This window comes from Mytilus edulis, chromosome 5 (genome assembly GCF_963676685.1).
Source record: "Mytilus edulis chromosome 5, xbMytEdul2.2, whole genome shotgun sequence".
NCBI lineage: Eukaryota > Metazoa > Mollusca > Bivalvia > Mytilida > Mytilidae > Mytilus > Mytilus edulis.
Genome location: NC_092348.1, coordinates 81658696 through 81682317, shown reverse-complemented (window position 1 = coordinate 81682317; position 23622 = coordinate 81658696). Strand labels below are relative to the sequence as shown.

Genomic DNA, 23622 nt, shown 5'->3' with positions numbered 1-23622 from the left:
TGTTGTTAAAAAGCTATTTTTTGGGGCCCTTTGAAGCTTGCTGTTCGGTGTGAGTCATAACTCTGTGTTGAAGACTGTACTTTGACCTATAATGGTTTACTCTTACAAATTGTGACTTGGATAGAGAGGTATCTCATTGGCACTCATACCAAATCTTCTTATAATTATTGTTTTTCAGCTATGTGGGTTATTTGACTCTTGACTTGATTTAATATTGCTGCTATCTTCTAATGGTGTTGGATGTCAACCGTTCTGTTCAATTTGACTGAAAAGGGTTGGAGGTAGACTAAAATACTTAGAATACTTGTGTACAATACATCACCAGTATTTGAAATCTAATTCTAAGAAGAGACATTAATTAATTTCTAGAGACTGTCAGCATTATTGTTGACAATATATTTTATGTTACAATAAAACTACTTTTCCTGGAAGTGAAGTCCAGTTCATCCAGTGTAGCACTGGATATTTTCCAATAGTGTCTAGATGTTCCCATACAAACAATGTAGAGCTGTAGTCATACTTCATACATGATAAGGCTGAGGAGCACTTGTGTACTTGTTATACTCATTTATACATGTACAAGATATGCTTCAGAATGTTTGAATTGAAGATGCAAGTTTCTCAAAAGATCATTTTATTGGTAACTTTTATAGGGTATTATTATAATTAAGATTGAAATGTTGTGATAATCATAATGAATATTATTAGTGTCTATTGTTAAAGGCTGTATAATTGCCTTCTTGTTTTCTTTTGATTGTTTTTGTCATTGGGTTTCCGTCTTGTCGACATAGACCTATATTGTCTTTAATATATATATAACTGTGTCAAGGCTATTGAAACATAATTCACTTTGAGGGGACTTTAATGTTTTATATGCATCTTAAATTTGTTTGAACATCTAACATGCATTATATAAACCACTGAAATCATTGATAATACAAGATTAGTCTAATGTGTTGACTTTATCTTTTATGTGGTCACAGAGCTGAGGGAATGTCTGAACCATAAACTGATCTATTATCTGTATTAGCTTTGAGTAATATGTACTATTAACTTAGAAAGTTCACATGACATCCTGGTCAAATTTCCCAAATACACTTTTTTTGGTAAATCCAAAAGCATTATTGGTTGAGTTTAATGGAAGTTTTGTGATGGCATGTTTGTACGCATTGTCTGACATCTTCTTAACAAGTTCACCATGCAATACAAAGGATTATGTACTTTCTAAAGATTATACTGTAAATTCTATTTCAGATTTTTATAACAGATAAAACAGATCTAAATATACTCTGTCACAATCTAATTTTAGTTGTAAAGTGATTTGATAAGCTTCCAAATTGTTGAGATTAAGTGTTTCATTCTTCTTTTTCAGCTGGTTCTTTTGTGGCCTTAACCTTACTAAATAAACCAGCATCAGGAGGGGGAGCAGTACAAGCTAGTGATCAACCACCAGGAGGTGTCACACGGAGAGTAACAGCACCACTTCCTGTTGATGTATGTATCATTGATGAAACAGAAAATAGAAGTTGATGTATTTTGGTCTCTTCCTTATTTGAATTCCAAGAAGATATTACATAAAAACCAAAGTTACTCACAAGAAATTATATTTATGTTCTCCTATATCTAACTGTTAGAATAAGCATACTTTTGGTCAGATCTTTGAATACATCTTAAAAAAAGCTTGCAAAAGCCTTAGTAGTTGATTTTAAGTCTGATCTGTGTGTTTAGAGTAAACATCACATTGATCATAGTACTAACTTTATATAGGAGTCCATGATCGATTTTTAGTTATATAAGTGTCTTCAACTTTCTAGAGGGGTTCATAGAAAGATATAAGTGTTGGAAGAAAACAGCCCCCACTCTGCATGTTAATGAGTCTTAATAGCCCTTTTATTAATTTTTATACGACCGCAAATTTTGAAAAAATTTTCGTCGTATATTGCTATCACGTTGGCGTCGGCGTCGTCATCGTCGTCGTCGTCGTCGTCGTCGTCGTCGTCGTCCGGCGTCCGAATACTTTTAGTTTTCGCACTCTAACTTTAGTAAAAGTGAATAGAAATCTATGAAATTTTAACACAAGGTTTATGACCATAAAAGGAAGGTTGGTATTGATTTTGGGAGTTTTGGTCCCAACATTTTAGGAATAAGGGGCCAGAAAGGGCCCAAATAAGCATTTTCTTGGTTTTCGCACCATAACTTTAGTTTAAGTTAATAGAAATCTATGAAATTTTGACACAAGGTTTATGACCACAAAAGAAAGATTGGGATTGATTTTAGGAGTTTTGGTTTCAATAGTTTAGGAATAAGGGGCCAATAAAGGGCCCAAATAAGCATTTTTCTTGGTTTTTGCACAATAACCTTAGGTTAAGTAAATGGAAATCTATGAAATTTAAACACAATGTTTATGACCACAAAAGGAAGGTTGGTATTGATTTTGGGAGTTTAGGACCCAACAGATTAGGAATTAGGGGCCAAAAAGGGACCCAAATAAGCATTTTTCTTGGTTTTCGCACTATAATGTTAGTATAAGTAAATACAAATCTATGAAATTTAAACACAAGGCTTATGACCATAAAAGGAAGGTTGGTATTGATTTTGGGAGTTTTGGTCCCAACAGTTTAGGAAAAAGGGGCCCAAAGGGTCCAAAATTAAACTTTGTTTGATTTCATCAAAATTGAATAATTGGGGTTCTTTGATATGCCGAATCTAACTGTATATGTAGATTCTCAACTTTTGGTCCCGTTTTCAAATTGGTCTACATTAAGGTCCAAAGGGTCCAAAATTAAACTTAGTTTGATTTTGACAAAAAATGAATCGGTTGGGTTCTTTGATATGTTGAATCTAAAAATGTACTTAGATTCTTGATTATTGAAGTTTTTTTGGTCCAGTTTTCAAATTGGTCTACATTAAGGTCCAAAGGGTCCAAAATTAAACTTTGTTTGATTTCATCAAAAATTGAATCCTTGGGGTTCTTTGATATGCCAAATCTAACTGTGTATGTAGATTCTTCATTTTTGGTCCTGTTTTCAAATTTCAAATTCTACATTAAAGTCCAAAGGGTCCAAAATTAAACTAAGTTTGATTTTAACAAAAATTGAATTCTTGGGCCTCTTTGATATGCTGAATCTAAACATGTACTTAGATTTTTGATTATGGGCCCAGTTTTCAAGTTGGTCCAAATCAGGATCTAAAATTATTATATTAAGTATTGTGCAATAGCAAGTCTTTTCAATTGCACAGTATTGTGCAATGGCAAGAAATATCTAATTGCACAATATTGTGAAATAGCAAATTTTTTTTTAATTAGAGTTATCTTTCTTTGTCCAGAATAGTAAGCAAGAAATATCCTATTTGTGCAATAGCAAGAATTTTTTTTAATTGGAGTTATCTTTCTTTGTCCAGAATCAACTTAAATCTTTGTTATATACAATATACAATGTATATACACTTTTTACTACCAACTGATAAATTTAAATAATCTTTACCATTCAGTGATAACAAGCAGTTTTTTTACATCTTAATATTTTATGATGTATTTAAATGAGTAGTTATTGTTGCAAACTCCATTAGAAATTTGAATTGATATCAGTTTTGAAAAAGGGAAACGGGGATGTGAAAAAAAAGGGGGGGGGGTTAAATTCTTCTCATTTCAGATTTCATAAATAAAAAGAAAATTTCTTCAAACATTTTTTTGAGAGGATTAATACTCAACAGCATAGTGATTTGCTCAAAGGCAAAAAAAACCTTTTAAGTTCATTAGACCACATTCATTCTGTGTCAGAAACCTATGCTGTGTCAACTATTTAATTTTAGATTTAAAAAGTTTGAAGAAGAAATCTTTAATTGATTTGTAAAATCTTGGCATTTGTTTTGTGTAAAAAAAACCCATGTAATGTCAAAAATTTGATCACAATCCAAATTCAGAGCTGTATCATGCTTGAATGTTTTGTCCATACTTGCCCCAACTGTTCAGGGTTCGACCTCTGCGGTCGTATAAAGCTGCGCCCTGCGGAGCACCTGGTTATAGAGGGGTCCATAGAATTATATATATGAGTGTTTGAAAAACACCCCACAATGCATGTTAATGAGCCTTTAGCACTAGTATTGATAGTCTATAGGTGTCTATAAAATGATGTACCCCGGTTTATAAGTGTTAGGAGAATTCCACAAACTCTGCATGTTAGGGGTCGATAAATGACCTTTTGTAGATGCATGTTTAAGAGCATTTGAGCCAATGATATTAATGTCCATCCTGGAGGGGTCTAAAGATGAACAGTTGTAAAACAAGATATCTGGTTTGAAAAAGAAAAAGAAAATTCCAGTGGCAGTTAATTTATGTGCCCCTTTTCTTCTCAATAACAAAAGTAATATAAATCAACTTTAATGAAATTTTACCAATATTTTCATCAAAATGCCCTTTTTACACAGAATGAATATAGCAGCTACAAAGATTCACATAAAACAAAATCTAAATGCACTTTATAAAAATGAACTGTGCTTCATCAACATGCAATTGTGTGCCAGTACAAAACATATGAAATCTATTTTAGTTCTGTTATCATGTATTTAATCAAGAAAATAAGGTTGTTGAATTCAAGCAATGTGCTGCTGTTATTTCAATAATATAAAGAGAATAGTTAGTAGTGCATGTTATGTAATACAATTTATGTATTGTTGCACACACACATATACATACACAACAACCTCAGAGACGATAATTATGATTCATATTAATATGATTTTTTTCTGTCAATTTCTTTTTAACTGTTTAGCATATGACATTTAAAGATTTATACAATATATTTATAAACCTGTTTTATCGAAAACTAGTCTGTTTACATCGTTGTGAAATTTACTTCAATTCAAAAGATGGATTGAATTTCAACATAAAAAATATATTAGTGATTTTGTTCATGTTGTTAGATTTATAAGATAAAAATACACCTACTGAGGATAAGCTGATTTTTATGACAGCATCGTGTCTCAAGTTTTAAAAGTTTAAAAATTGACAATAAGGTGATGACATTGTTTATTTAGGAAAATAAAAGTGTACTGTGAACTTAGATTTCTAACTTCTAAAAAATGAACTTAAATCATTTCATTTCATTTATGCCACTGGAAAACTAATTGTGTTTTGAATAAAATTAGTAATCTTGTTTTACTGATCATATAGGTTTAATGTATATTCCAGAAATAAGAGAGAGGGGGGGGGGGGGGTTGTTGTTATTTCATTCAGACACTACTATTGGTGTTCTTCATCTTCCTAAAGGAGAAAGTTGAAGAGTTCAAATATTATAACAAAACTAACAAATATAGGTTTAATACTTTTGTTCATCAAAATTTCATTACAAAAAGTTGAGTAAATGCACATTTTAAATAGTAAACAAGCAGATAAAGATGTAACTTGAATTTTAATGAATAATTTCAGTGTTTTATAGTATTTAAATGTTTAAAATTTTCAAATTCCCACAGAATTTTCCCAAGGTAAGAAGATAACCTGCTTCCAACCTGTCTTAAACTTGATGTCTAGGGGCAATACACCAAAAAGATAAACATGTATATAGGTTTAAATTAGTACATGGGACAGATACCTGCAGTATTATCACAAAATATGTAAACAAATTATGTACCGTATATATATGCACTTTATTTGGCTGGTGTATTGCCTTTAGATGCAAGGCATAAATAAAACAAACTTTGACAGTTCTTGAATTTAACAGGGCATACATTCTGGTGAGGTCTCTGTTGTTCAGATTCAATTGTTATCTGAAACTGTAGCACTGCAATACTTATTTCCAAGATATTTACAGTTCTTCATTATGTTATACAGACCTGCATGAATAAGAAATAGTTAACTTTCAGAACTGCATGTACGAATTAACGAAGACTAATTTCTTAAGTTACCTTTTGTTCATTGTTTTCTAATTTCGCTCTTAACCAGTATCAACTCTTAATTTATAATTTTTTGTTATTCACCACTTTATAGAAGTTACTTTTTCCATTGGCTAATATACTGGTCACATGACTCTCTGTGTCTTTCATATGTCAGAATTAAAAGCATTTAACTATATAAACTCTCATGCAAACATCATAGATAAAGCAAGCAATTGTTGGTTAAAATAAAGTCTGAATGTTTATGGCAATAATGTTGGCTATAGTAAATTATAAATAGAAAAATGATGTTTGTATATGCAAGGGCAATCCAGTTTTTACTGCAAACTTTAGCAATTGGTAAGTGATTTATTGAGAATATAAAAGTTTTAAGAAAGAAATCTTTCAGGTTTTGTGGAATTTATACGTTACTGTTTTTCATATGGCTTGTTGCTTTCAAATTTGCACACAGTGCTGAAATCTTTCTAGAACTTATCAAGTTTCCATTAAAATGACATCAATCTTTTTGGTTAATGTAGTTTAAAATCCTTTCAGATCACGTTGTCATATGGCTAATTGTTTTCCAAAAATATATAGGGCCAGTTTGTGAAAGTATTTCTTGAAGACTTGACTTTAATAGATTATATCACCTTATATGACCATTGTCCAAGGACAAATGTAATGGACCTTCACTTATTCTACTGTTATCCAAATTTATTCCGAATCTGATTATTCATGTACTAAGAATTGACATTTTGATGTGTTTGTGGTCTTTGTGGTCTAATACATTTACATACTCTCTTCACTTTGAGATGACATCTACAAGAAGTTAAGTCTGGATGCCTGGAAAATCTTAATATGGATTGGGCCGATTTTCTCTGACACTCAACGGAATGATTGAATTATGTGACACTTGATTTCGGTTGTAATTAGATTGATAAAACACATTAACTTATAGAGTACAAAGTCAGCAGTTAATTCTCTGTTAATAAATCTAATCTTTCAAGTGTTAACATTTTCCAAGTGAAATGTTATTGTTGCTTTTGCTTATGTTAATACTATTAAATACAATAAAACTGAATATAATGTAAAATCAGTAAACTCTTATAACAACAGCAGCTAATGCTTAATAATGGAAAGCTGGGTGCTTAAAGTATAAGCTAAAATGATATTCAGAGACAGAAGTTTGTGATAGCTTAAGTTCCTTGTTGACAGGAATAAATATATGAATCTTTCATTACTAATTGGAAACTTTATAAACTTGAATTACTTGTTCACAGGAAATTATAAATACCTAAAATGTTGATTTAGTATCTGATAACTTAAGTTGTTGTTTGATTTTTACACTTGATATAAATAAGGAGTGTGGTATGATTGCAATGAGACGACTACTTTTCAGAGTCCAAATGACGTCAATGTTAGCTACTATATGTCTTATGACCTTCAACAATAAGCAAAATTTGAAGCATACAATCAGTTATATGTGAAATTATTCAAACCAATGGGCTTTTTGATGACAAGGGCAAATAACAATTTAATCATGTTTAAAATAGCAGCTAAAATAATAGATAAAGGGACTCTTGCAGTGAGACACAACCTAACAGTACAATTCTATAAACCAGAAATGCGTTGAGAGATTAAATGCTGCTGAAAGCAAAGGACTATTCTGATAAACATCTATTCACATTCTGTAAAAAAAGTTACTGTGTATACCAGACATTGTAACAAAATGTTCATATCATTGTTAATTAATAATCGGTAGAAATCTGACATGGTTTATACATGTTTTGATCTTATTTATCAACAGACTTACACATTTATCTACGTCACAGTATGGTTGGTCAAAGAAAAGACATCTTATACTTTCTATTTTTATTCGCACACAATAATTCCTATTTCCATATCAGTATTTCATCTTATTCAAAGTATCAAGTTGGTAATAATACCATTATTAAAGCTACTGTGGAATACATGGTGTATATTCTGGGAATTTATTTTTATTTGATTAGTATTCCGTTCATTGTTTTAACTTGGACATATGAATTATACATTCCAGATTCTAACATTATATATTTACAGTAGGTTTTCATTTTACATTGCACAATACAGGTCTTTCTATTGGGTTAATTACATGTCACATGATGTTATTAAATGGCTTTCATATTGCATGAAAGCTGGTTACTGTTGTGATTTGAATAAAAGGAGATGCGGGGTATACACCAATAAGACTAAGAACCCAATGACAGAAAACACTAATGGCATCTATATAAAAAATTTAACTGATTTAATAATATTTATTTTTTAAAATGATTTTTCATAATATTTATTTGTTTACCTATAAAGAAATATGTTAACATATGGATATTAAAAAATGATAATTGATTACCTATTAATAAAAATACATATTATATGTCATAAAATTAAGCTTCATTTTGTAGTAGCACATGTTCATTATTTATGCAGTTATATACATCAAGATGAGTCTTGGCACAGATTAATGTGAACCATTAAGAAAGGAAGTTTTACATATTTTTTTTTTGGTGACGATTCATATTGACGGCATGCTACATGGACTGGTAACCATCTGTGCAATACAATGTCAACAGAGAAAAAACTTTCCATCATTGATCATTATCTTTTACAAATTTTGAGTTTATTTGTAAACAATTTTATGAATATTATTGATTTATAAATTTTGTTCTTCTTTCAGGACCGTAAATCCAAAGAATTAGCCTTATCTAAATTATCAGAGTTAAAGAGATATTATGACTTGGCTTTAGAAGATCTACAGGTAGTATTAGCAGTTTATTTGGTATTTCTACATCATAATTTAAGTAGTTTGCTACATGTTTTTCTTCGACAGTAAGGTATAGAAAAAGAATCGATAGAATACACTAGACCAATACGTTTCAGTCTTGAACCATACTTTAGATTAATCCATCAGTCTGTCTGTCTGTCTGTCTGTCTGTCCATCCCATCAATATTTTTTGTCTCATCTTTCTCAGGAACTATTTTACAAGGATTTCTGAAATTTGGTTTCAGGATTTATATGAGTCAGCTATACCGTTTGATGTGTTTTCAGATTCATCAGGCAACAACTTTCTGTTTGCGGAACACTTACATCATTTTACCTGTGACATACAAGTTGAGAATTTTTGCTACATTTTTCTCATGAATTACATGACCATGATTTCTGAAATTTGGTTTCAAGGTTTATTTAAGTCTGCTTTACCGTGTGATTTGTTTTCAGATTCATCACTCAAGCAACTTCCTCTTTACCATCAAGTATTTTGGCAGGGGTATCATCAGTGAGCAGTAGCTCACAATTTCACTTGTTTTATTTTAAAAAGATATTTTTGTGTTTTATATTTTGCACTTGCAGACAAGTTTGTGATTGTCGTTTAAATGTTTTGTGTTTTTTTTATCTACAGCAAATTAAAAAAGAATATAACAGAAATCCATCAGCCAAATTAGGATCACAGATAGTAGACAAAGAAAAGACCGTCAAGAAATTAGAAGAGCAGTTAAAGGTTCTTACTCCTTCTGTTACTTCTCTGTCCCATGTAAGTCCGTTCTCATAGAGGGCATGACTCGCATGGTGAGATACCCTTCCTACTACATAGTGCTTATGTTTGTGGTAGAAAAACATAAAACAATCTCCAAAATAGAGGCAATGGTCGTTGTAGTTATAGATAAATCTGAAGACCATGGAGTTGGATATCATGAAAAAAAGATGAAATAATGATGCAGTTGAAAGCAATCAGCCTACAGGATGAGTGAAAAAGTTCATGCTAAAGATAATCTTTCCAAAACTAGAAGAAATCGACATTTGTACATCTACTGAATCTCTGACATCAAGGATTTTAAAATTATTGAATCAAGTTTTCATTTATCTGGAATTAAGTGACAATATTCTGTATAAAGTATGGTATAGGAATACAGGAGAAAAAAATACTTGGCCAAGGAGATTATTGCCTCTATTTTGGAGATCTAGTTAAAAGAAAATATATTATAATAAGAATAGTGTTGATGGAAATTCCTCATCAATTAAAAAAAAAAGCTTTGGTTAAACCAAAAATTCAGCACTATGCAGTAATTGGCTGCAAATCGCAGTATTCAGTGACTGAACATAGTTTACTGTCACAAGTAACCTAACATATATACATTCACCTTTACACAATGCATGGCTTCTATTTGGAAAAAATGGAAGATATTGAATAAAACAGTTACTGTGTATTCATTATTATTTGTTGGACACTAATTTTTGTGGGTACAGGTGACCCACAAATTTAAATGTTCAACAAATTTCTAATGTCAAATAGGCTTGTATGCAGATATTGGTACAACCCAAAAAATCAAGTATCCGTGAAATTGCAAGTTTTTCTGAATCCACGAAAATTGATACCCAAGAAAATAAATGAATCCACAGTATTCTTTGTTTTATAAATGTATATGTCGTGTACAAATTTCAATTTTGTACAGGTTATAACATGTATAAAAATATTGTACATGTTATAAATTGTACAATGCCAAAATACAAGTTATAACATGTACAAAATATTGCTTAAAAATGAATTTAACCTGTACAAAATTTTAAAATAATAATGTTGTAATAAATCATATTTTCATTTTCAAATTTTGTACAAGTTAAAACCAATTTTAAGCAATATTTTGTACATGTTTAACATGTATGAGGTACTTTTGTACATGTTATAACTTGTATTTTTGCATTGCACACATTATTACATGTACAAAAAATTTGTACATGTTATAGATAACCTGTACAGAATTGCAACTTGTACACAACATATATATGGTATTTATGAAACCTGTGATATATAGGTAGCATAATCTTTCCCATATAAATATCCATGTCCACATTTAGAGGATGCATGTTCACCAAACCACTACTGTTTTTACCTTTGGTTTAAGATTTACAATAGATTGATCATGCAAATTTATATTTGAACTATTTTTATATTTTTTTTAATGTATTTTGATAGTTGAATAGGGTTTCATAATTACTGAGTTCATTATGCTACCACAAACACTTCTTAAATTCTGGTGAAGTCTTACAAAGTTCAGCTATTCAGATAACTTGCATGGCTGTAAAAGTTAAATTTATAGTAAATGCTCTTGGGATTTCAATTTGCTAATGCATTATTGGAAATATTTTCAAAAGTGTACAACAAAGCATTGTGATTGGTTAAAATCATCTAAAACAATTGAAAAAGAACCATTGACATGACTTTATTTTTATTTTGGGGTATGAACAGTGTAAACTTCCTAAAGACCTTTAGATTCTAAAACGGTCATTTCATTCCCTGTAAAATCTCTAGAATATCGGAAAAACTATGGACTTGTAAAACAATAGGGGAACTATACCTTTTTTCAATCAAAATTGCAAATTTTTAGACATGTAGATATAAACCTCATGCATGAATACCACACTCTGTCCAGACTTTCCAGATTTATAGTATTCACACTCAAACCCATAATTTATAAATCCCTTTGGCTCCAAAATTATATTTTAAATGGTTAAGAAAACATAGTTGTAATTTTATATATGTAAAATGTTCAAGCTTTAGAAACTAGAATTAAAGTAAGTCTTAAAAAAAGAGGGATTAGGTATAACAAAGTATTGCCAATGAGACAACTCTCCACCAGAGACAAATGACAATCAAGTTTACAGCTATAAGTCACTGTACAGCCTCTTCAACAATGGGCAAAATCAAAAAAATAATTATAAGAAAGAAAGAAGACACAAACTTTAGATTTGAAAGTAAGAGAAACATACTTTTATAAGGTTTAAGAGGGCAGAATGATATTTTGTTGAAGTACTTAAGAAAAATCATGTACCGTGCATATATATCCATATACATTTTTTTGTTTTTATACGACCGCAAAATTTGAAAAAATTTTCGTCGTATATTGCTATCACGTTGGCGTCGTCGTCGTCGTCGTCCGAATACTTTTAGTTTTCGCACTCTAACTTTAGTAAAAGTGAATAGAAATCTATGAAATTTTAACACAAGGTTTATGACCACAAAAGGAAGGTTGGGATTGATTTTGGGAGTTTTAGTCCCAACAATTTAGGAATTAGGGGCCAAAAAGGGCCCAAATAAGCATTTTCTTGGTTTTCGCACTATAACTTTAGTTTAAGTAAATAGAAATCTATGAAATTTTGACACAAGGTTTATGACCACTAAAGAAAGGTTGGGATTGATTTTGGGAGTTTTGGTTCCAACAGTTTAGGAATTAGGGGCCAAAAAAGGGCCCAAATAAGCATTATTCTTGGTTTTCGCACAATAACTTTAGTTTAAGTAAATAGAAATCAATGAAATTTAAACACAAGGTTTATGACCACAAAAGGAAGGTCGGTATTGATTTTGGGAGTTTAGGTCCCAACAGTTTAGGAATTAGGGGCCAAAAAGGGACCCAAATAAGCATTTTTCTTGGTTTTCGCACCATAACTTTAGTATAAGTAAATAGAAATCTATGAAATTTAAACACAAGGTTTATGACCATAAAAGGAAGGTTGGTATTGATTTTGGGAGTTTTGGTCCCAACAGTTTAGGAATAAAGGGCCCAAAGGGTCCAGATTTAAACTTTGTTTGATTTTATCAAAAATTGAATAATTGGGGTTCTTTGATATGCCGAATCTAACTGTGTATGTAGATTCTTAATTTTTGGTCCCGTTTTCAAATTGGTCTACATTAAGGTCCAAAGGGTCCAAAATTAAACTTAGTTTGATTTTAACAAAAATTGAATCCTTGGGGTTCTTTGATATGCTGAATCTAAAAATGTACTTAGATTTTTTATTATTGGCCCAGTTTTCAAGTTGGTCCAAATCGGGGTCCAAAATTAAACTTTGTTTGATTTCATCAAAAATTGAATAATTGGGGTTCTTTGATATGCCAAATCTAACTGTGTATGTAGATTCTTAATTTTTGGTCCCGTTTTCAAATTGGTTTACATTAACGTCCAAAGGGTCCAAAATTAAACTAAGTTTGATTTTAACAAAAATTAAATTCTTGGGCTTATTTGATATGCTTTATCTAAATATGTACTTTGATTTTTGATTATGGGCCCAGTTTTCAAGTTGGTCCAAATCAGGATTCCATATCAAGTATTGTGCAATAGCAAGAAATTTTCAATTGCACAGTATTGCACAATAGCAAGAAATATCTAATTGCACAATATTGTGCAATAGCAATTAATTTTCAATTGGAGTTATCTTTCTTTGTATAGAATAGTAGTTGATAATATATGTTGGAAATTTACCAGACATGACTATGATGTCATTTTCTATTTTTATTTGCCAATAACTTTATGTAAATAACTTCATTGGAAATTTGCCAATATAAAATGTTGCTGATGAAGCTTTTTTCCTTATCTTATCTAAAATGTTTTTAGATAAAGTATGTTGGACATTTGCCAGACATGACTATGATGTCATTTTCTATTTTTATTTGCCAATAACTTTATGTAAATAACTTCATTGGAAATTTGCCAATATAAAATGTTGCTGATGAAGTTTTTTTTATTGTTTTATACAATAAACAATGTATATTCACTTTTACTACCAACCAATCTTTACCATTCAGTGATAACAAGCACTTTATTTTACATTTTAATATCTTATGATGTATTTAAAAGAGTAGTTATTGTTGCAAACTCCATTAGAAATTTGAATTGATATCAGTTTTGGAAAAAGGGAAACGGGGATGTGAAAAAAAGGGGGGGGAGTTTAAATTTTTCTCATTTCAGATTTCATAAATAAAAAGAAAATTTCTTCAAACATTTTTTTGAGAGGATTAATATTCAACAGTATAGTGAATTGCTCAAAGGCAAAAAAAAAACTTTTAAGTTCATTAGACCACATTCATTCTGTGTCAGAAACCTATGCTGTGTCAACTATTTAATTTTAGATTTAAAAAGTTTGAAGAAATCTTTAATTGATTTGTAAAATCTTGACATTTGTTTTGTGTAAAAAAAAACATATAATGTCAAAAATTTCATCACAATCCAAATTCAGAGCTGTATCACACTTGAATGTTTTGTCCATACTTGCCCCAACTGTTCAGGGTTCGACCTCTGCGGTCGTATAAAGCTGCGCCCTGCGGAGCACCTGGTTGTATTTGACTTTGAACAATGAAAACATTTTTTTTGTTTTAGGTTCAGCATTCAGATTCGGCCCCAGAGTTAGGCCAGCTTGATCCACAGCCAGTCAGTTCATGGGTAAATATCCAAAATATTTTGTTCCTTTTTCAATGATTAAATCTATTTATTGTATGGTTTATAGGTTTTCACATGCTTTATATATTTGCCATTAGTGTTTTTTTTTTTGTCTTTCAAATTAAATTTGTTATTTATTAAACAATTTATTTTAATCTGTTTAACCCTTTCTTCCGTTTTATGAACTTTTATCATCTTTATCTTTTTTGTTGATAGTAAAGATGATATTTAGAGTCATGAGGGACTTATCCTTATTAAGATTGTACTTATTTTAATGACAGCAATGAAATGAAACTTTTATTTTTTAAGTACATTTGATATAATTTAATCCTGATTTAATGTTGTACAAAAAACCTGTTGAATTAACATTGTTTATCCCATAGCTACCTAGTGGACCCCTTCATGTTAAACAAAGGTCCACGCCAGCTTCTTTTAACAATAAGCCAAATCTTGGAGTATCAAGATCAATGTCCGATGCTGGCACTCGCAGAGCGAAACTACAATTACCACGCCATCACTATAGCATCAAATCAGCTGATATAAGCCCGGAGGTAATCTCCCCCTGTCTTGCTCACTAGTTTATTGCACTAACTCCGTGACAGATCCAGTCAGTTCCATTAGCACAATACATTTTTAAGTCGATTTCTACATAAATTTTTCAAAAAGTGTTAAAATATTATTTTTTCCAAAATTTGAGTTTGAGGCCAAACCTGAAAATATATTTGTATTCAATAAAAGATGATATGTTTTGCTCTCTGATATTTTGTTAAAAATGATTTTGTTTTTGATGTTTTATTGAATTGATATGATTTTTAAAAGATGAAGATTAAGACTCACTTGAGTCATACTTCAGTTACACCATGGTAGAACTATTCTGGCCTAATAAAGAGTATAAACTATTCAAAAATGTGGTGATGAAGTACCCATCCTTTAAACCTGCCCTTGCACACAACTTTCTGTTGCATGCACATCCTATAAATAAAGTATAAAAAATAAAAATAAAGAAAAAACAACCAAAAAACATCTTAGAAATGTATTGTCTGATTAAAGGGAATCAAATATGAGACATAAAATTTCGTACTCTTCATCAGTTCTTTTTGTGACATAATATCTATGGCTTTCCTATTGAAGTGGTTACAAGAAACCTTCAAGCTTACTGGCCTCAAAATTAGTTTTCACATCTATATGGCTTTAACTCTTCTTTTAAGATACTTTGTAGTGGTCCTACTACCTTTCACTGGCCTATGCAGGCAGAATTCTGTTATACGTGTTGAACACTTATGTCTATGAAGCTATATTTATAACTTTTAGTAATATTCTCAGTAAATAACTGCTGTCAAGATATTCAAATATAACAGCTTTATAAGAATGCAACAAAGAGTATGTTATTAGTATTTTATACACAACCATCTAATTCTTTAATCAAGGGATGAACAACCTGTCAAATTTGCCTTTTTAGAATCTAAAGGACTATGGGTAATATCATTGTTCGTACACCAAAATGAAAATAACATTACATCATTGATTGAAATGCTATTGTTTATTACATTTTAATCAATCACAACATTTTGGTGTACGCTTTTGGAAATATCACCCAGAATTCATTAGATTCTGAAACATCCAATTCCTGGGTATCTGCTAAATACAAATAAGAATTCTGGATCTGTCACACTCGTTAATTGCACGGCATACATCATCGACAACAAACTAGATTTAACCACGACTTAAAACCAGTTTAGTTTCTTTGAAAATATTTTGTTTACATCATTGAGATATTTTGAGGAACATGAAATTTGAGAGTTATTTTCTGTTTATTGAAGAGTTATTTTCTGTTTATTTAAGAGTTATTTTCTGTTCATTTGAGAGTTTAGTTGCCATAACAAATGCAGGATGCTTTTCTTTTAATTTGAAAACATATTTCATCAATTATTGAATTTTGAAAAGCATGAGGAAATATTTTGTAGAAAGCATGTTAAACAAATGAGCATATATATTCTAAAGTATTTTAATGCATTAGCAATAAAAAAAAAGCTAATTAATATTTGAAAATTACATAACTGGATGTAGATGTGTCCTCAATTAAGATTCCAAAATTGAACTTTTGACATTGAAAGGCAACTTTTTTCACATGTTACTACTGTTGCCTTTATTTAAGCTTTTTTTTTATGATTTAAAAAAAAGAAATATTTTTTACATATTCATATAAATATGTAAGCCCCTTCATTTATACACTGATCACCGTTTTACTTGAATATTGCTTAGAAAATTAAGAATTGATAGCAGATTTTCCTGGTATTAAAGTCTGAGTGAATTGTTCAAATTAGTGTAATGAGATGTTTCATTAGTTTCAAGTTTCCTGGAATATTTTATTTTTCAAGAGGAACTTGGGACTGCAAAGCTATATGTGTTATTTTCTGAATAAAATAAGGATTTGCCTATCAAGAAGTATGTTTATTAACCTTTCATTGAAATCAAAACCAATACTTAATTATACATATATATTTACCAATATACAGAGCTTATTAAGTTACTCTATGTACCAATAAAGAACTAATTAAATGAATATACGTACTAATGTACAGAGCTACTTGAATGATAAATAATATACCTATATCTGATTGTCTGTAGCGATACATGATGCCCTTTGTAGCCAAAAGGAGGTATGCTGTTAGAAGGGATAGTAGACCTATTAATTACATTGTAAGAGGTTGAAAACTTAATATTGTTTTAAGACCTAATGATGGTACTGGGAAAATGTTCTTTAATTAATGTCACAATGTTTTTTTTCATTCATGCACAGTGTTTATTAAAATAATTGAAACATTCACATAAAAAGTTATTGAATTTTAAATGCATGGACTGACTAAAATATTCCTAATGTTCTATACATAGTTAAGATAAGATTTGGTCTGGCATATCATTGTGTCTTTCTGCATTTCATGTTAGGATATTGAATGCTCCCTTGGAAAAAGTTATTATACCAAAGATACTGGATAAGTCATTGTTACTTATAAATAATATTGTGATTGATAATGTTATTTTTTTCTCCCAATTCTTCTCTCTGTTATAATGGTAAATTTATTTTTCAAAAGTTACCATTTTAAGAGAAATTTTTATATCTTTTAAACATTTTAATGGGTGTATTGCACAAAAATCCAACAAATATAATTGTTTGTATTTTATGTACAAAATAAAAATGTAGTACATTGACTACCACACACATTTCTGCTATTTTATATTTCCTTGTTTTTCATGGGAAAGGAAAAGCATTTTGTCATTCTATAGATTTGATAACATTTATATCTATTCAATCAGTAAGTAGAATAAAGTTTGATTTCAGTATCCTCCAAGTTGGTGGGTGTATTGATATGATCAATTATTGAGATCAGAGTATATAAAAGTTTTTCATCCCCCAGTTTTAATGACTGAATTATAAATTACTACTGTATTTACATAATAACTGTTATGCTGGGTTTTAGTTTTCAGGTAAATTGGAATAATGAGTTAATGCTGAATTTATGAATCTTATGTTAATATTGAATTTTAAAATTTAAAGTGTTTTAGGAACTTGACTTTTTGCATTGGAAAAAAAAAGAAGATTTATTTAAATATTATGAAGTATGAAATCTGATATATATTTCAAACAGTTGAATTTGTACCAAATGCCAAGATATTCTTTTCCACTGACCACAGAGAGATATTTGAGAATGAGACAGAAGACACCAAGTATTTACTGTAATTTTCACCAAATAACTCTTCAAATTTTTACTTGCTTTAAAAGTTTATGATATTAGTGACTCATTGAATTATATTTTTTTCAGCCTACAACCATTTTAGACGGTGGTAATACTTCAGAATCTCCTACAATAAGTCCAAGTTCATCTCCCACACCGATTCATGCACGAAACTTAACTATCCAAAGTGAAGACAACGATTCGGTTTCCTCTGGTACCACTAAAGATTCAGGTTATGATGTAAGTAGCTTATCAAAAATCTATCATATAATAAGGAGACAGCAGCCAAACAACTAGAGGTCACAAAAATAAACATATGGAGGTCATCATTATAGCCGTACTGGCTCAAGCGAGAAATAATAGCCTTTGTATGAGGTCGATACGAGGATATATTCACCTCATAAAAAGTCTGCAATCATTATTAATTCAGCGTTGCTGGATCTATACAATCACTCTGTTTTGGAGATGGTGCAGAATACTAAGTTGAAGACATATCATGAAACTAATTATGTGTTTAAATGACTTTCAAAAACTTTCTACACCGTTTCAAACATCACCTGCAAACTTCTAACATGTTATTTGCCTTTAAATTGAGAAAAGATTGGTCAAACAACCCTTTTACTTTGGATATACACTTGCATATAAGGCAGAAAAAACTGCACGAAAATAACCCTTTACCATGCTCATCTATAGGCAAGTGAGAGTTGGTATGATTATCAACTGTCATGATTTTCAGATAATTACACCCAAAGGTACACCCAAAGGTGTAAGTATTACTTGCAAACAATCCTAGGCTTAATTCAGTGTCATTATCTGGCATATTAGTTGCAATAATCAGAAATTTGGTTGAAAATTGCACCACTCTTACCTGATCATTTTCTGCAATTCAATATTTGTTTTTTCTCCATTTATAACCCATTATATTTGCATCATTATCGCAATTTTGTGCATTTTTCCTTTGATCTTTTTTTGTGATAATTTTTCATATCATGCTTCTTGCTTGATATGAAAAATTATTCCTAGAAACTAAGATGGCATATGGCGTTGCTAAATGATAACATCGTCATTGGCAAAATAGCGATAAACAGATTATCATTGGTCATCTCAACTTGATTCCTTTCTCACTTTCGCTGTACCAGCTCAGGCGAGAAAAACAATCTCTTTGAGATGATCAACAATAATCTATAAATATTGCAATATTCCCTACCTTTTGATAATAACATAGACATTTTACAGATCGATAGGAAGTGAAAAGAGAAAAAAAGATATTGAAAATGTTTGGTCAGAAAGAATATCAGACTAGCTATGAACATGTTTGGATCACAACATCGAGGATGCCTTGATATTATAATTGTCAATAAAAGTGGATTTAGAAAAAAAGATCATTTTATTGGTTTTGACTATTACATCGCAAAATATTGAGGGTTTAAGATTTCTATTTTTATATATTTTAAAAATAACACTGCAATATCAATTTATACTGTTTTAAGAAAATACAAGTGATCATGTGACACATATTTTTGCAGGAATGCACTCAAGCTGGTTCTTTAGGAGGTAGTGGTAAAGCCCAACAAGACATTATAGCCATGGAGGACGATGAATTTTCTGATGAGGAGCCATCAGGCACAGTAAGTCTAGCTTGCTTGTACAAAAATAGCTGTCAATATTCAGAAAATCTATAAAAAAAAAATCAGTTTTACATTCTTAACAATATCCTCTGCAGTTTACAGCCAATTATATTTGTTGGCGGAACGGGTCAGTATCAAAAGAAAGAAAAGGGAAATTTATTGGAAATGTACAGTGAATTATAACTGCTTTCAAGCTTTAAAATGCTTGTGCAATAACTGTGTGATAATATATTTCAGACCATTAATTATTGCACAGATTTTCCTAGCACTTCACAACTTTGTTAAACTGCTTTATGACAATTAATCTACCTTGTGAAATTATATTCAAATTCGTTCAAGTAGTAGTCAATGGCAGAAGAAAAAAAGAAAATTAAAATGTTGTAGAAATTGATGAAAGATGAGATACGACCAAAAAATCAGCTAAAGTTTTCGTTAAGAGATTTAAAATATAACTTCTGTTACTGTGAAATACTTTTCACATATGATTGCCATAATTACACATAGATTTCAGATCTTAACCAAGTCACATATAGTTCAATTTTCTATATTGGAAGTTTTTTTGTGGATTTACCTTTTTTAGGAACACTCAAGAGTAAGAATAGTGAAGTCTCTAAGTTTTATAAGACATTTTAGAACTACAGAACTGAAACAATAGCCCAAATTGTTTTCAACTATGTCTGAGAGTTGGAACTTTTGTTCCTGCAAAAAGCAATGAACAGATTTTTGTGTGTATAGTTCAACAAAAAACACATTTTTCTTTTGTTCGAAGACCAGTTCTGAAAAAATAATTATGGCCTTACCAAAACGTTAATTATGATGATGCTAAGATAAGTTATTTGTCTAATTTAGTCATGTTTAATATTACATGGATAATGTAATTACATTTTTGTTTACTTCTTTGAACTAATATAGAATTAATTTTTATTGAATCTTTTAACTGGCTTTTACTTTTAAAATAATTGAAAGCTTATAAAAATTGATTTGACAACTGCTTTGGTGATGGTTTCAGTATATGGAAAGACGGAAATCATCGAACTCTAACGCCTCTCATTTCCTGACACGGTTACAGAATTTAGAGGTTTTATTTTTTACTTTGTAGCACTAACAACCTCCTATAACTACCTCTCTAAATAACTCCTGAGTGATTGTCTAAATGAAAGAAAAAAAGGGGGAGGCAGGTTGATCTTAAGATATCTAATCAGAGCTAAATCCAAAAATGCCACCTCTTATAATATTTTATTTGTTAATGTTCTGAATATACATGTTAACCATGTTGTCAGCAATGTTCAAGGTCTTATTCATAACAAACAGTTATTTCAGGTAATTGCTAGTTAACACAATGTTTGATAGATATAGGAAGATGTGATATGAGTGCCAATGAGACAACTCTCTCATCCAAGTCACAATTTGTAAAAGTAAACCATTATAGGTCAAAGTACGGTCTTCAACACAGAGCCTTGGCTCACACAGAACAGCCAGTTATAAAGAGCCCCACAAATTACTAGTGTAACCATCCTTAGGGGTAAACCAATGGTCTAATCCATATAAAAAATGAGAAACAAGAACCACATCATTGAACGAAAACCACTGATTGAGTGAACATCAGGTTTCTGACTTGGGACAGGTGCATTTTTGATTGATTCAACAATGATTTTGACTACATGTAACTCCTTGTTTCAATTCCTTCACTTTCAAATTATTTTCTAGACCTTTAGATCTATCATGTCTTATATAATGTCATAATTTGAGTGGTCATTGTTTTATTTCGACATCAAACTAAAAAATTGCTTTGTACTACAAGACCCCTAAAACAGTCACTTGGGTAGTTAGTTTGCAGCATTTTTGCCTGAATAAAAGGGTCATAGGTCACCTATATACTCATATAACTAGATTGAACGATTTGTATATAAACAATACATTTTTTTTTATATCTATGAAGACATTTTGTTTAAAAAAAAATGATGAACAAAAAATTTATTAATAGCTTTTGTTCTAATAAATAGTAAATGCACCCAGTTTAGATGCTTTGATATATATTTTTATTGCTTATTTTAGTTTTTCCAACCTTCATTTCCACAGCTTTAAAAGTGCTCTGTCAACCCTTTCCAAATACTTTATTTTCATTTCAAAATACAAGTTAATAAAAGAAAAAGGACGTGTATAAGTGTATTAACTGGAAGGTGTTTAATACATCTTTTGCATGGTAACCTAACTTTTAATAAAGAAATAATGAGTGAAAATTTATGCCATCTTTAAAAAATTATAATTTATAATATGATTGTTTAATGTATAATATTTTTATGGTCAGAGAATATCCTTTAGAATGATAATTATACTGCATGCTGTCATGACTAAATTATTTTCCCAATACACATATGTACCAATAAAGAAATACTGTTTTTCTTCAAGCATTTAGGTATTGGTTTATTAAGATTAAATACTTTCAATTAGAATATACTGTTCTGGGTGATGGGGTCAGCTTTCTTATGCTTTAATATGTCCTTGCACACAAGGATTTGAAAATTATACATATATATGCATACATGGAAGATCCAATGATTTCCCATGCATTTAGAATGTTTAAAGTATTCATTGTTTTTTGTCTTTTTATCTTTGAGTCAGTAAACCTGAAAAGAAATTCCGATGATAATTAAAATAGAAAAAGTTTTGTTTGTGGATTATATAATGTAAGAAAAAGATCAGATTTCAAGATTTTAAAATTTATAATCAGAAAATAAAACAATATAATGGAAGGTAATGCGTTCATTGAAATAAATCATTCATGTTATATTTGATAAGCAAAGTTGTCTACATTTTTAGAATTTACATACATCATTTTTGAACAATTTACTTTATGGGAAATGTTTGGTTGTACATTGACAATATGATCACCGTCACATCAATCAGACATCTATCATCCAATTATATAAGTGTCATGTTTAAATGTATTTCACCGAACTTTGTTTTGTTCTAGGTTAACAATGGTGCTTTTAGCAGTCTAAAGCTGCTTGAGAGTAGACCTCCCCACCTGGCTGTCTTTCTAAATTATGTTATGACGCAGAGTGAAGACCCATCAAGCCTGGTAAGTCCAGGTTCTGACCGTGCGAGGGCTGTATAACCAGTCACGGTCGTTAAAAACTTCCATCATCAAGTCCAGGTCTTAGGTTTTAGAAAAGTCAAAATCATTACCATGAAGTTAGAATTTACTGCTATCATAGATATAAGAAGATGGGGTATGAGTACCAATGAAACTATTCATCTAAGTCACAATTTGTAAAAATAAACTATTATAGGTCAAAGTACAGTCTTCAACAGGGAGCCTTGGCTCACACTGAACAGCAAGCTATAAAGGGCCCCCAAATTTTTTAGTGTAAAACCATTAAAACAGGAAAACCAATGGCTATGCAAATCATGCACAATTTTATGAATTGACCAAATTGGTTCTAAAAAAGTCTTTTGAAATTATAATTTATGTGAATGCATCATATTTCAATGCAAATTATTTCAACCTCTCTCTTGTTCATGGTCCATTGACTTTGATAATTGTGCTTAGTTCATATGTTAAAAGTTTTGTGATTCAAGTTTCAACAGTTGCATTACACTATCAAAATGACATCTGTGTCAATAGTTTTTATACGACCGCAAATTTTGAAAAAATTTTCGTCGTATATTGCTATCACGTTGGCGTCGGCGTCGGCGTCGTCGTCGTCGTCGTCGTCGTCGTCCGGCGTCCGAATACTTTTAGTTTTCGCACTCTAACTTTAGTAAAAGTGAATGGAAATCTATGAAATTTTAACACAAGGTTTATGACCACAAAAGGAAGGTTGGTATTGATTTTGGGAGTTTTGGTCCCAACATTTTAGGAATTAGGGGCCAAAAAGGGCCCAAATAAGCATTTTCTTGGTTTTCGCACTATAACTTTAGTTTAAGTTAATAGAAATCTATGAAATTTTGACACAAGGTTTATGACCACAAAAGAACGGTTGGGATTGATTTTGGGAGTTTTGGTCTCAACAGTTTAGGAATTAGGGGCAAAAAAAGGGCCCAAATAAGCATTATTCTTGGTTTTCGCACAATAACATTAGTTTAAGTAAATAGAAATCAATGAAATTTAAACACAATGTTAATGACTACAAAAGGAAGGTTGGTAT

General features: G+C 30.5%; 1 protein-coding gene across 50 annotated transcripts in view; it reads left to right on the top strand.

The window, feature by feature from the left end:
* Positions 1-23622, top strand: part of LOC139524583 (rho guanine nucleotide exchange factor 11-like) — a 126365-nt gene that overhangs the window by 59022 nt on the left and 43721 nt on the right. For 28 of the 50 annotated variants that reach the window (XM_071319481.1, XM_071319474.1, XM_071319501.1 and 25 more), the window contains exons 6-12: positions 1373-1494; positions 8582-8662; positions 9303-9401; positions 14050-14112; positions 17931-18083; positions 19370-19471; positions 22446-22553. In XM_071319481.1, the coding sequence (XP_071175582.1) occupies positions 1373-1494; positions 8582-8662; positions 9303-9401; positions 14050-14112; positions 17931-18083; positions 19370-19471; positions 22446-22553 (728 nt within the window). Of the gene's footprint in view, positions 1-1372; positions 1495-8581; positions 8663-9302; positions 9435-14049; positions 14113-14492; positions 14661-17930; positions 18084-19369; positions 19472-20480; positions 20550-22445; positions 22554-23622 lie in introns of all 50 variants that reach the window. The other 22 variants (XM_071319488.1, XM_071319484.1, XM_071319478.1 and 19 more) reach the window with 5 other exon arrangements.